At 40.7% G+C, this 14,479-nt stretch overlaps 1 protein-coding gene across 2 annotated transcripts in view; it reads right to left on the bottom strand.

The window, feature by feature from the left end:
• LOC124619288 (kelch domain-containing protein 3) overlaps positions 1-14,479 on the bottom strand; it is a 110,807-nt gene that overhangs the window by 58,505 nt on the left and 37,823 nt on the right. For both annotated transcript variants that reach the window (XM_047145559.1, XM_047145560.1), the window contains exon 5: positions 5,049-5,262. In XM_047145559.1, the coding sequence (XP_047001515.1) occupies positions 5,049-5,262 (214 nt within the window). The remainder of the gene's footprint in view (positions 1-5,048; positions 5,263-14,479) is intronic.

The following is a 14,479-nucleotide window of genomic DNA, read 5'->3' as shown; positions in this document are numbered from 1 at the left end:
GTTGTTAGAACGTATGCAGGTAGCATTAGAACAGAAATTTTACTGGAGTGTTCAGGCTAGTGATGAGAGTTTATATGAATATTTTGAGCGCATATGTATATCAGTAGTCGCTCTGGGGATACCTGCCTCAGAGCAGACTTGCGTTGCACACATAATGGAGGGAATGCACCCACAGGATCACATATGCTTTGTGGTTGCCAAAAAGCCATGCAGTTACAAGACCTTAGTAATACTGCAGATGCTTTAGTGTTCCTATATGGGCAGCATCAGAACTTAGTTTCCGGAACAGGGTCCTCACTTGGGGTCAAACCACAGATGCCACCTAGCAGGGGGAACATGCCTTCTCCTTGACGCTGTTTCTGGTGTCACGCTTCTGACCATCTTGTGCGACAGTGTCCGGTACAGCGCCACGAATGCACGTCTAAATGACGCTGGTGTCAGGGAGGGGAGAAGCAGCAGGAGAGCAAGAGCTGGCTGGTTAATTCCCGCATTGTAAGTGCCCCCAAATATGTCCCACCTCCCGTAAGTATGTGCACGTCTGGGTGAGGAACCAGTCTGCGTCCTGCTCGATTCTGGAAGTTCGCGACCCCTAGTTCATAAGCAGTGGTATCTTGAGTTTCATTGCACCCCACCAAGTACAAATGTCTGGTTGCCAATGGGCAGAAGTTGCCTGTCTTGGGGAAGGTGAGAGTTATTTGTTCAAGGCTTTTCTTGGCCGGTTTCTTTACTTGTAGCCGAGAGGCTGAGTACCCCGCTTATTCTCAGGTGTGACTTTATCCAGGCAACCCAGTTGGTGTTAGACTATTCAGGGGGTATGTTTTATTTCAGGTTTCGGTCCAATAGGAAAATTGCCTTTTGCAGCTGTAATCGTGGGGTTGCTGTACATGCACTTATGGAGGACACTGAGCATGTTGATGCATCGCACTTGGACCCTGATCAGGCTCATCAAGTAAGGTGTTTACTTGATGATTATCCTGAGGTTCTCATGACCAAACTGATGCATGTAATTAAATTTAATATACAGCTTACAGATAATATCCCAGTGCGTCATGCACCTTACCGCCTTTCACCCCATAAAATGAAGCTGTTACGTGCCAAGATTGATCGCATGTTGCAGGACAGAGTTATTAGGTATTCCACTTCTTATGTTTCTCCAGTTTTCCTTGTCCGAAAGGGTCAAAGTGGGGACTATCGAATGGTGGTCTATTATTAGAACTTGAATGATAAGGTCATATTAGAATCCGTTCTGTTGCCGGATCTCCATAATTGTTTTACTTGGTTTATAGGTGCCACCATCTTTACTGTCCTGGACTTGAACCACACTTACTATAAGATTCCTCTTACTGAAGGTTCCAAACCAGCCACTGTATTCTGCACAGTCTGAAATTTATTCGAGTTTAACCGTGTTCCTTTCGGTTTGGCTACGAGTGCGGCAGTCTTGTCCCGACTTTTGAATAATGTTCTAGGGCACCTGAAGTTAAAGCCTGTCTATAATTATCTTGATGAGCTAGTAATCTTCAGTAGCTCATTTGCGGACCACCTGGAGCATCTGGTTTAGTTTTTGATAGGTTGTGTTCTGCTGGCTTAACTGTGAAACCCTCCAAGGTTACCTTATGTCACCTGCGTACATCCTTTTTAGATCATCTGGTATCGGCTGATGGAGTGTGCATTGACCAGGAGCGTACCAAGGCTATTGGGGAATTTCCCCCTCCTCACAATAAGCAGGGAATCGCTCGTTTCATTGGGATGAACAATTTCTTTAGAAAATTTATTCCCAATTTTGCTCATGTTGCAGCACCCTTGAATGAACTGCTCAAGAAGAACAGCATGTTCGTTTGGGGTTCCAAGAAGCAGGAAGCCTTTAATGCTCTCAAAATGCGATTGCTAATCCACCGGTCCTGGCTTTACCCTATTTTAATCAGATCTTTAACATTCAAACTGATGCCTCCCATGATGGTATTGTGGCAGTTTTATTACAGGAACAACGGGAAGAAAGGCAGCTGGTCGCCTATGCGTCTCTGCACCTTAATGACGCCGAGCGCAACTACCCTGTGTATGAATGCGAGGCTCTGGCTGTTTTGTTTACCCTGGAGAAATTCACCTTTTATCTTGAACATCGTGAATTCATTTTGGAAATGGACAACCAAGCTGTCAGCTGGGTGTTGGCCCGTCCCCGCAAGATGAGTCGTATCACATGCTGGGCGATACGCATTTCTGAATTCCATTTCCAGGTGCAGCATATTAGGGGCAGTGAGAATGAAGTGGCGGACGATCTCAGTCGTATGTTTGCAAGAGAATCCAGGGAAGGCGAGGGCTACATGAAGCCGGATCTTGGGGTCAATTTCCTTCTCTCTGAGACACCAGGTCTCTTCTGCGACTTAGCCAACAAACAGGCTTAGGACCCTAGGTGGGGACCAATTTGGCAGCAGTTGGCAGATGGCGAGGTTGTTCCTGCTTATTGCCTTCATAGGGGCCTCTTGTGTAAAGGGGGAGACAACGATGGTGAAGTGAAGGTCTGTATTCCACAGGAACTAGTTAGCATGGTCCTCAGATTTTTCAAGATCCTGCAGCCAGGGGACATTTGCGGTTCTACAAGACCTTGAACCGAGTTTGTGAACACATGTTTTGGCCCAATCTATATCGTGATGTCAGGCGATTTGTGGGTAACTGTATCCAGTGTAAGCGCGCTAAGCCTGATGTGGGGCCGCGCAAAGAACTACTACAGTCGGTTAGGGAGAAGTATCCCCTCGACCACATTTTTATCGATTACATTGGACCATTACCCCGCACCAAGAGGGGAGATAGATACATACTTGTAGCTGTCGAAGCCTTTTCCCACTTTGCTTGGCTCCTAGCCACCAAAGGAATAACGGTCAAAACTACGTTGCAGCAGCTGTCCAGCATCATTTCCTGGTATGGTCCTCCGGAGAGTTTGGTCTGTGATAATGCTCCTGCATTTTTATCTAAGAGCTTCAAGGGTTTCTGTTTTACTAATGGTATTAAGTATATAATGACGAGTCCCTATTACCCCAAGGCATCTTCGCAGAGCACGTCAACTGCCATCTTAAGGCCACTCTCTGTGTTTACCATTTCTGCACACCTACTCGGTGGGACACTACTTTGACGTGGCTAAATCAGGCCTTTAATTCTGCCAGGCATGAGTCTATAGGCACTGCACCCAGTCGATTGATGTTTGCCTACATTCTCAACTCACCTCTCACTAATTTCTAGGAGGTTAATGCAGGTCACCCCGGCTAGCTTGCACAAGAATTGGCAATGCGCCAAGTGTAACATCAATCTTGCCCACCAACATGAAGCAGCTCGGTACAGTAAGGGAAGGCGCCCCTTTCAGGGCAGGATTGGGGATGTGGTGTTTGTAAAGGATGTCGCCAATCACTTGGATTTCGATTTAAGGGGAAAGTTGGGCCATGTTTCCAGGGGCCTTGCCAGATCATGAAGATTATAAGCCCCGTCAATTTTGAGGTCAAGGACCTCGTATCTGGTCATAAATCTCGGGTCCACCTCAGTCAGCTTAAGCTCGGGGACCAGGGAACCACATAGTCTACTCCACCATTGTCTTGGCTCCTCCCGTGTTCATCTTTATGGGGTGGAGATTGAGCTGGTGTGTTGCTGGTTACTGGGGCCAGTTCCCATCGATTGCCCTTTCATCATTGAGTCGATTTCTATGCTTATTTATTTTCTTCACTTCTTTGGCAGCACAGGATTTTAAATGGAGTGCACGCACTCTGCTGGTGGCTGGTGTGCGGATATCCGCAGTGTGAGGTGGAGTGACGTGGGACTGTGTTTGTATGGAGCACGACGAGAGGCTGAGTTCACATGACGAAGGAGCATGGCCAGCCGCTATTGCGAGTTTAACCATTACAATACAAATCTTCTGTCCATGGTGATGGGGATTTCCTCGAGGTTGGAAGGACAAGTTCCGTCTAGTTGATTACAAGTTACACGGGCCGAATGCATTGGAGTTCTCGAGTTGCTTCGGTGGTTGGTGTTTATATTAATTAAAGATTCCAGTAAACTAAAAACCATTTGGAATTGTTCCAGCCAGCCGGAGTGGCCGTGCGGTTCTAGGCGCTACAGTCTGAAACCGAGCGACTGCTACAGTCGCAGGGGATGGATGTGTGTGATGTTCTTAGGTTAGTTAGGTTTAATTAGTTCCAAGTTCTAGGCGACTGATGACCTCAGAAGTTAAGTCGGATAGTGCTCAGAGCCATTTTTGAATTGTTTGAGTAACTTATCACTGATTTTGGTGCCATCACTAGATACATTGATGGCAGTTAAGGAAGTGTAACATTGCCCACCAAACAGACACGATGCATGGCTAAACACGTAGCAAGAAGTGTAACTAAGTAGTGCGTAAGTCTGTAGTAGGGGTATTTTATTTGTGAGTCATTTTGATTTAACTATGGGTCCATGGACATGGTTTAAATTAATGTAAGTAGTTGAAAGAAAATGATATGTGGATGATATCGGAAAGGTTTTTGGTGTTCTGTAAGACAAGCTTTGTTGTAATTATGGTTACTGTGAATGTATTATGCACAATGTGTTTGTAATAAAGAAGTGTGCGGCAACTACAACTGATTTCAATTGTGATTGCGGTGTGTTCTTCATGACAACACCCCAAAGACTATGAGAATGAACTTTCCATGCTTGATTTTTAACTTTACCTTGACGTGTCATTACCGAGACATTTATATTAATAAAAGTCAATGTAACGAACCATTCATGGTCCATATATGAACTAATGTTGCAAAAATGTCTAGCATTTCTGTATGCACAATACTTTGAAGGACTGTTTTGTTTCAGATATCTGAAGTCCTTCGTGTATCCTATCCAAACCTGTCATCAACTCGCATATTTTATCACTTCTTCTTCCCTACTAGACTAATGTCGTGAACAAAACTGCACTGTGTCATATCTCTTAAACAGAGATGTGACACCTATAATTTGAATATAATCTGACATGTTTGACAAATGTAAAGAAGAAACAGAAAAATTAAATAAAAAATAAGAGTAAATGGATACATTACATGCAGAATGGCTCCTCCTGCCTAAAGGTATATCCCCAGTTGTCCGAGGCTGATGCCACACTCCAGTAGCTGTATCCAGGTACATTATACTGTTTGAATATAGTTCCTCTTGTGAATGGTAAGGACCATACACATCTCCTCGCCCACCAAATATATACATTCTATCATCTATTGCATTTGCCGAATGGAAATCTCTGTATGATGGAGGGTCACCCTGTTGAAAGATACAGCAAATCAAACAACGTTTTGAAAAACACAGTTAACAGTCAAGTGCATAGGGGTGAAAAGTATTTACTACAGTGGAGTAGTGAAAGAATAGCAAAGATATGAAGTAAACCAGGAACGGCTATGCAGAAATACCTAAAGAAATTTTCAGTTTATGCTGTTCTATGAAAAATGTGCCTAAGAAATCGTTCAGGGTAACTACCTCCACTGTCAACACTTAGATGAAAATAATGAAATGATTTGCATTTAATTGCTTACATGACAATGAATGAATGAATGAATGAATGAATGAACAACTACCAGAAGTTTACTAACTTCCATGACCCATCAACAATGTTAAATGGAGGACTATAAATTCAAGATCAAGTTTCATCATAATGTGTATGTATGGAAAAATATTTGCATAAAAGGATAAACTACAAAATTCTGAAAGGGAGCAAGGGTCTGCTATAAACAGCCTTACTAAATTTGTGAAAAAGTGTCTAAACAGTAAAGCTATGGTACAAATCATGACACTGGCTTTAATAACAGAATAGAAGGAAAATGAATTCATTATCATAAGAAGGGAAATACAGTATTTCTATCTTGCAAAAAAAAAAAAAATTGTTCAAATGATTCACATCACTGCACACTTCAACAGGTGAGCATAAATTTTGATTCTGAAGATGTTACAAATGAGTTCTATGCCTGAAAGATAAATTTATAACATTTCAGTAATAATATGGCTGTCAGAAATATAAAGAAAAACTATAAGCCTCAAGTTCTTGAACAATTTCTTCTTTCATAGGAAGCAACAGGGAAATTACGAAGAAAGAAGGTTCAAACCTCTGTCTTGCAAATAGAAACAAGAAGACTGACTGGCGAATAAAAATGAAAAACTACAGCTGTTCACAAGAGGTTGAAGAGTGGATACCATATGTTATCCTTATTGCACTACACTTTCCTTATCCTTATTAAACAAGACTGTTCTCCGCAGGAATTACCTGGCTGACGGCCTCTGCCAGCCATCAGGCATATACACCTACAAGCCACAGTGACCCAATTCCTGAAGTCTGAAATGATTTCCAGTCCCTCCTAAAATCCACAGGTCCATCCCAGAACCTCTTCCTTGAGTCCATCTCCCTGTTCAACACTGCCACTCCTTGGACTCCTACCTTCTACATGCTTCCTAACACACACACACACACACACACACACACACACACACACACACACACACACACACTCACACTCTCAACGATCCAGGACCCCTATTGTGGCCCAATACTGCACTCCCATAGGAATAATCTCTGCCTTCATGGATCAAAACCATCAGCCTATTATCCATAACCTACCATCCTATGTAAAACACTAACCTTATCCTCTACTGACTCCCCGTGCTCCTATCCCTTTAACACCCTGTGCCATGTTCATCACCTCTTTCAACACCAACATCCCTAATGCCCACAGCCTTGCCATCACTCAGCATTACTTTTTGCAATGCCCAGCTGATTCCAGACTAATAACCTACTTTCTGGCCACTATGACCAACAATGTAACAATATTCTTGACAACAATTACTTCAGCTTTGAAGTTATCATACACAAACAAATTCATTGTATAGCCGTGGGCACCTGCATGACATTATCCTATGCCAACATATTCATAGGCCATCTAGATCAATTCTTCCTGGATACCAGGACTCCCAAATCCCTCACCCAATTCAGGTTTGTTGAAGGTATCTTCTTAACCTGTGCTGAAGATGAGGATACCATATTCTCATTCATCCAAAACCTCAACATCTCCCCCATTTGCTTCACCCAGTTCATCTCAGCCCAATAAGTGACCTTCCTTGGTGTCAACCTCCGCCTTGCGGATCAGAACCTTTATTCACAGTAAACCTGCGAACCACCAACAAGACCATTTTTATAGCTGCCACCCATTCCAAATCAAGAAGTTATTTCCATTTAGCCTAGGCAATCTTGGTCACGGCTTCTGCCATTATGAACAGTCTCCCATCCCAAGTACACTGAAGGTCTTGCTGAGGTTATCACAGACTGAAATTATCCCCCCCCCCCCCCCCACCTTGTCCTGAAGCAGATCCCCCACATTTTGTCCACCCATGTTCCCAAACCCTTGCCCCATGGCTCACATCCCTGTAAGAGACCTACTTGCAATACTTGCCCTATACATCCTTCCACTATTACCCACTCCAGTCCTGTCACAGGTATTTCCTACCCCATCAAGGTAGGGTAATCTGTGAAAGCAGCTATGTTCTTACCAACTTACCTACAATCATTGTGCAATGTTCTGCATGGCCATGACAACTAATAAGCCATCTGTCTATGTAAATGGGCACTGAAAAACTGTGACCAAGAGACAGCTGGACTACCCAGTTACCACGCATGCTACGCAACACGTTTGACTTCAACGGCAGTTTCACATCCCACGTCATCTGGATTCTTTTCACCTCTGCCAGATTTTCTGAATTTCCCCCAAGGGAACTCTCCATGTAACATATTCTTCCCTCCTGTAAACCCCCTGGCTGCAACCTTCCCTAGTCTCTGTCGCCCACATGCCTGCTCCTTGTGTGCTTCCAGCTTTACACACACACACACACACACACACACACACACACACACACACACACACACAATAATGTATCTACACCCCTACCCCTCAAAGTAAAGCTGTCCTCATGCACATTTCAGCCGACTATTCTGTCCTCACCAAGACTTTGCACTCTCTCATATGACAGGTGGCATTACATCACCTTCCCACCCCTAATCTGCTTTCCTGCTCCTTCCGAGACCTCTTCTTTACACCCACTACCCAAGAAAGATCATTACTCCCTCCAGTTGGCCCAGCCATGTGTGTGTGAAGTTCGCTTTTATGAATGTGTGTGTTTCTTCATCTGATAAAGTACTGTCTGGTAGCTTATTACCAATAGTCTACTTTAAATGTGCCTGTCTCTTTCTCAGTGTTTCCTCTATGTAGTGAGTAGCAACCTACCCTAATTAATATCACTATGTTAGTTAAAGAACCTGCTGCTTGATTCATATGAAGGATGGAGAGACAAGTTATGAATATCAAATCTTCCCACTGACTAGGCAGCATAAGAGATCTGAATAATGGCAACTATTGCAGAACAGGTACACCACAAGCGTCAGATTCACTAAGTATTAATGTACCAGTAATAATTACGATTGGGGAGGGGGGTGGGGCGGAGTTTGGCTAACTATTGCATGTATTTTTTTGTTTCATATATGATCTAAAATTCTCGAGTATCCCAATATCCACAGTGAAGGAGAAAGTGAAGCACAAAAAAGGAAAAAATTAAGATTTGCACTAGTAATGAAAGTAGTTAATCTTCAAAATTTAATCCAGGGCATTGTCTTGGTTTTCTGTGACAGCAGTCATGCTAAAATGCTGGAAGATTAAGACAGCTGTTAGCAAAGGAATCCTAAAAACTGACCACAGACAGAAACAGTGTCCAATGATCAGGAAAGCATGACAGAGAAAGTATACACAATTTCCACAAAACTGGAGACAGAAGGGGAACACACAGTCCAGACAGAAACCGATTTATCTTAAGGCTCCACAGGGAAGGAACACGCTAAATGTAGACATCGCCAAGATAAAAATGTCAAAGAAATCTTAGAACAAAAATTCAAATTTTGGAGATGAAAATGTTCCAACACAAGAGAAATTTTAATGAACTTTGGCATAGATGGTTTACTGGATCACACACAGATTGTCACAGATGAATGAAACTTTCTTCAGCAACTGCCTATGGACATAAAAGTACTCAAGTGATATTGAGGAAGAAGTTTCTGAAGCTGTATGTGTGGAACAAAGCATTAAATAAACACATGGCATTATATGAAAACAGTATATAACTCCTTGAAACTAGAAAGGAAACAGCTAAACTTATCAGGAATACAACGAAAAATAATGATAAAAATCAATAAAAACAGACAGATCATGTCTTCAAAATGAATAATACTATAAATTTCTACAAAACTTACAAAAGAAGCTTGAGTAAATGTTCTCCAACAACCATTTGCTTCAAAAATAAAAATGGGAAAACACCACACAATAACCAAGAAAATTAATATTTCACCAATGTATTTTAAAAATTCACAACAATTTGAATATCCTAAATCTAGATTTAACTTCACAACAACAACACACTCAGTACCTAAACTTCCATCCCCTAATTGATCGGGAAATGAACAAAATCATCATACCCCTCAAAACAATAAAGAAACTGGGTGACAATTTCATAACTGCAGAACTCTAGAAATAGAGAAGCTAACTGAAATTGTCCAAAACATCTGGTTAATAGAAGAAATTCCTGAAGATTGACAGACAGCCCTAATCCATCTGCTGCACAAAGCAAGTGATAAAAGTGTGAACTACTACCAGTTTCCTACAAAATCTGATGCAATAGCATTATTAACTAGGGCAAAACAACTCTACTGTCAAATCAGTGAAAGTAAAGGTGGTTTTAGAAAAACAGATCATGTTCAGAGCAGATACTCCACTTAAAGTGAATAATAATGTATCTGAAAAGGAGATCTAAAACTTATGTAAGCACTTTTGTTAGCTTCAGTACAGCCTATGACTCAGATAATAAGGAGTCATTGTTTGAAATCGTCAACAGCCAGGGCTTAGATAGTAAAATCACAGCTCTAATTAAACCAACACTAATAACCACCTATTCTAAAGTGAAATTTAGAGGAGAAATTTCTAGAAGTTTTAAGATTAATGGAGTCAGCCAGGAAGATGATACCTTCCTGCTGCTCTTTAACTGTGTGCTGGAAAAAGTCATAAGGGAATGGAGAATGCCCTTAGAAGAAACAAAATCAATGAGGGTGTTAGATTAGGTTAGAAAAGAGAAACTACAGATTGTAACATTTGCACATGACCTAGCTCTTATTTCAGACTCAATGGAAACAGCCACTAGACAGAATTTGATAATGAAAAAGCTGCAAAAGTAGGTTTACAAATCTCATTTGAGAAAACCAAATTATGACAAGATAATCATAACAAATATGAAAGAACTGAGATGGCTACATAATAAGAAATCGATATCCGTCAACACTAAACTTAGACACCACTTAATAGTAATTTGGGCAAAAACATTTTATGTCGCAGAACGTTTAACTCTGTACAAAAAGGTGATAATGGAAGCACCAGATCACAGAAATAAAAATCTGAGAAAAACTATGGGATCAGTTAAAGAGCAAACACAATAACAAAAACGCCATAATAGCGAACTTTGAATATACACTGAAAAAATTACAGATATGATTAGGAAAAGAACAGCTTTCATGGCCAAAGGATGAATCCCAACAGACTGACAAAAAAGATTTTTCACTTATTTCAATAATTATAAATAGATAACACAAGCTGCAAAGAAATTGAAAGAACATGGAGGAACTCAAAATTTCTCCATGAGATATAAAGGAAAGACTGCCACTCAGAGATAGTAAGAGTCCAAAGCTTTCCATGAAAAACCCAAGATGATAACTGGATCCAACTAGACAAGAAAGAAAAAAAACACGGAAATTATGAGGGATATGGGTGATGAAAGAAAGAAACAGATGAAATAAATGTAGTCCCAGTGGCTCATATTAAAAGAAGAAGGGAGAAGAAAGGAAGTACCAGACAGACAAGTAAGGAAGAACAGCTACAGGAAATGCTTACAAGAAGAAAGGGCAGCTTGGTGTAAATTGTGCTATTTCTGTCACTAAGATGCATGAAGGGAGGTTGTATAGGTGACAATGACCTGGAGACACCAAATGGTTTCAGGTAGATTGTTTAACTATATTACAGATTTCAAAACCAGTTTTAAAACTTCCAAATATTTCAGTGACAGATTTGGACTCTGGCCTTAATTTATTGGTAATGGACTTTACATTGAAACTGAGGAAAGCAGGAAGTCAAACACATGGCTCAAGTGCCGATTGAAATTACAGGTGGTTGAGAGTTTAAAAGGGAGCATTAGGCAAAAACTGAGTGAAATAAGGTACAGAAAAACAACGGAAGACAAATGGGTAGCTATGAGTGACTAAATACTGAAGGCAACAGAGGCTCAGATAGACAAAATAACAAGGCCCACTAGAAATTCTAGCATGATACACAATTTACTGAATTTAATCCTTGAGCAGGCATGCCTGTTTATAAAGTGGGCCAACCTCAAATAATTTTTATTTATTTATTTATTTATTTTTTCACCATTCCATTTTTATTTCACAACTGTAAGCCCATACCTATTCCTTCATTATTGCTTCAAGTAACACAGTGATAACTGTGTTGTCATACATCCAAGTAAGCAGCAGTGATATGAAACAAACAGCAAGCTAGGTGAGAAAACATTTACAATCCGTGCAAGGAAATGACACAGATAATGAGCTAGCAGTGCAATCCCACAATGAGGCAGTTACCTACAATGTAATTAGTAACTGAAATCACAGCTGGCTGGGATCTGATGCAGCTATGCTGTTTAATGCTTTGAGTGGGTCATTAATGTGGGGTATAACATGTCTGTGGTATCTGAGCATATAATAAAAGTTTATTTCATTACTGTTTAATTGAATTCTGCTTTAGCTCACATTATGAAGTTTATTTTATCATTGTCTGATTAAACTATGGTCACACTGTGATTTTGATATATGTTTACCTCAGATACATAAAGACAGATATTCATTACATGTGTATGAAGTATGCCATGCAGCTGCTCGTGTATGAAAAATGGCAAGCCTGCTCAAGGGTTCAGAGACAAAAAGAGAAAGTATAAAAATACAACAAATGATGCAGGCAGAAGGGAATACAGATACCTAAATATTAAGTACGACAGAATGTGCAAAGGAGCAATCTAGGAAAATATCTAAAGTTGCACAAGCAAGCCTGACTATGGGAAAGATAGCACCTATATAAAAATACAACAAACCTTTGTAGAAAAGAGAAGAACTTGTATGAAAAGTAAGAGCTCAATGGCAAATCAGTCTTAAGCACAATGCAATGTAGGAATTGCACGAAGAAGGGAAGGTTGAAAGGTGGAAGGAATTCATAAAAGGGCTTATTGCAGAAAGGGAGAGGAAGTAGATGAAAATGATAAGGGTGACACAATACTGTGTGAAGAATTTGACAGCACAGTGAAAGACATACAATGAAAGAAGGCCCCTGGAGTAGATGATATTCCCTTAGAATCACTGAGATCCTTGGAAGAACCAGCAATGCTGAAACTATTTCACCCAATATGCAGGAACTATCAGCCAGGTGATACAGATGAATGTTGTCACATTCCAGTTCCAAAGAATGCTGGTGCTGACAGATGTGACTATTACGAAATCATAACTTTAATAAGGCATGGTTGCAAAATACTGACAATTACTTACAGAAGAATGGAGAAACTGGTAAAATTCACTCTCAGGGGAGTGCAATTAGGGTTCCACAAAAATATGGGAACACACAAGGAAATAATGACCCTATGACTTCTCAAAGAAGATAGGATGGAGAGCGACAAACCTACATTTATAATATTTGTAGATTTAGATACTGTTTTCAAGGAATGAACTCTTTGAAATTCTGAAGGTAGCAGAGATAAAATAAAGGAAGCAAAAGGTTATCTCCAACTTGTAGAGAAACAATACTGTAGTTATAAATGTAGCAGGACATGAAAGGTTAGCAGTAATTCAGAAAGGAGTGAGTTGCAGCCTACCTCCAACATTATTCAGTCTGTACACTGAGAAAGCTGCAAAGGAAACCAGGAAGATGTTTGGAAAGGAAATTAAAAGTTCTGGGAGCATAAATAAAAAGCTTGGGATTTGATTATGACACTGTAAATCCATCAGTGTCTGCAAAGGTCTTCGAAGAGCAGTTGAGTGAAACTGACAGTGTCTCGAAAGGAGGGTACAAGATGAATGTTAACAAAAATAATATAAGGGTAATGGTATGTAGTCAAAATACATCAGGTGATGATAAGGGAATTAGATTAGGAAATGAGGCACTAAATACAGTAAATATGTTTTGCTATTTGGGCAGCAGAATAATTGATGGTAGCCAAAGCAGAGAGGATATGAAATGCAGACTGGCTATCACTAGAAAAGAACTTAAAAAGGGGGAAATCTGTTAATACTGAATACAAACTGAAGCATCATCAGAAAGTCTTTTCCAAAAGTATTTGTCTTAAGTGTATGTCCTTAAAAGGGAGTGAAATGTGGACAATGAGCAGTGTAGATGAGAAGAGAAGCTTTTGAAATGAATCTTCCTTGCAGGTTTTAACAGCGTGCTGGACCAAGACTCTAACTCGCAAGCTTTGCCTTTCACAGAGCTGAGGCACCACAATGCAAATCATGGCCTGTCCTCATTTTCTACCTTCCAAACTTCACAGAAGTTCTGGAAAACTTGCAGCACTAGCTTTCCTGGAAGAACGGATATTGTGGAGACACAGGTTAGCCATAGCCTAGGGGATGCTTCCACAATGAAATTCTTTTCAACGCACACTGCATTGCAGAATCAAAAATTTTGTTCTAGAAAGACCCCCAGGATATTGCAGATTAATGGCTTAGCCACAGCCTGAGGAATGTTTCCAGAATTCACTGCACCCTCCACTACAGTGTGACAAATTTCATTCTGGAAACACCCCCCAGGCTGTGGCTAACCTATGTCTCTCCAATACCTTTTTTTCCAGGACTGCTAGTCCTGCAAGTTTTGCAGAACTTCTGTTAAATCTGGAAGGTAGGAAATGAGGTACTGGCAGAAGTAAAGCTGTGGGGAGGAGTAACGAATCATGACCGGGTAGCTCAGCTGATACAGCTCCTGCCCGTGATACACAAAGTTCTGAATTAGAGTATTGATCTGACACACAGTTTTAACCTGCCATAAAGTTTCGTATCAGTGCTCACACTGTTGCAGAGTGAAATTTCATTCTAGCTTTTGTAAGGTCATGCTACAAAACAATGCTGCAGATGAAATGGATATATCAAACGTGTGTGCCCAGCAGATTGAAACTGGTAAGTGCTGAGAAAAGAAATAGTGATTCATAGAGTGTGTGCTAATTCATACTAAGATACCTAAGGGTAGCTCACTCACTGCTGGAAAGAGCAGTAGATGACAAGATTAGAATACGTAAAAAATATTATGCTGAGTGTATTACAAGTGCACAGATGGAAAGACGAACATGGTAGGAAGATAGAATTAAACAAATCAAGGGACAT

Source organism: Schistocerca americana, chromosome 6 (assembly GCF_021461395.2).
Source record: "Schistocerca americana isolate TAMUIC-IGC-003095 chromosome 6, iqSchAmer2.1, whole genome shotgun sequence".
NCBI classification, from domain to species: Eukaryota; Metazoa; Arthropoda; class Insecta; order Orthoptera; family Acrididae; genus Schistocerca; species Schistocerca americana.
The sequence above is the reverse complement of the archived record's forward strand: the minus strand, read 5'-3'. Positions and strand labels throughout refer to the sequence as shown.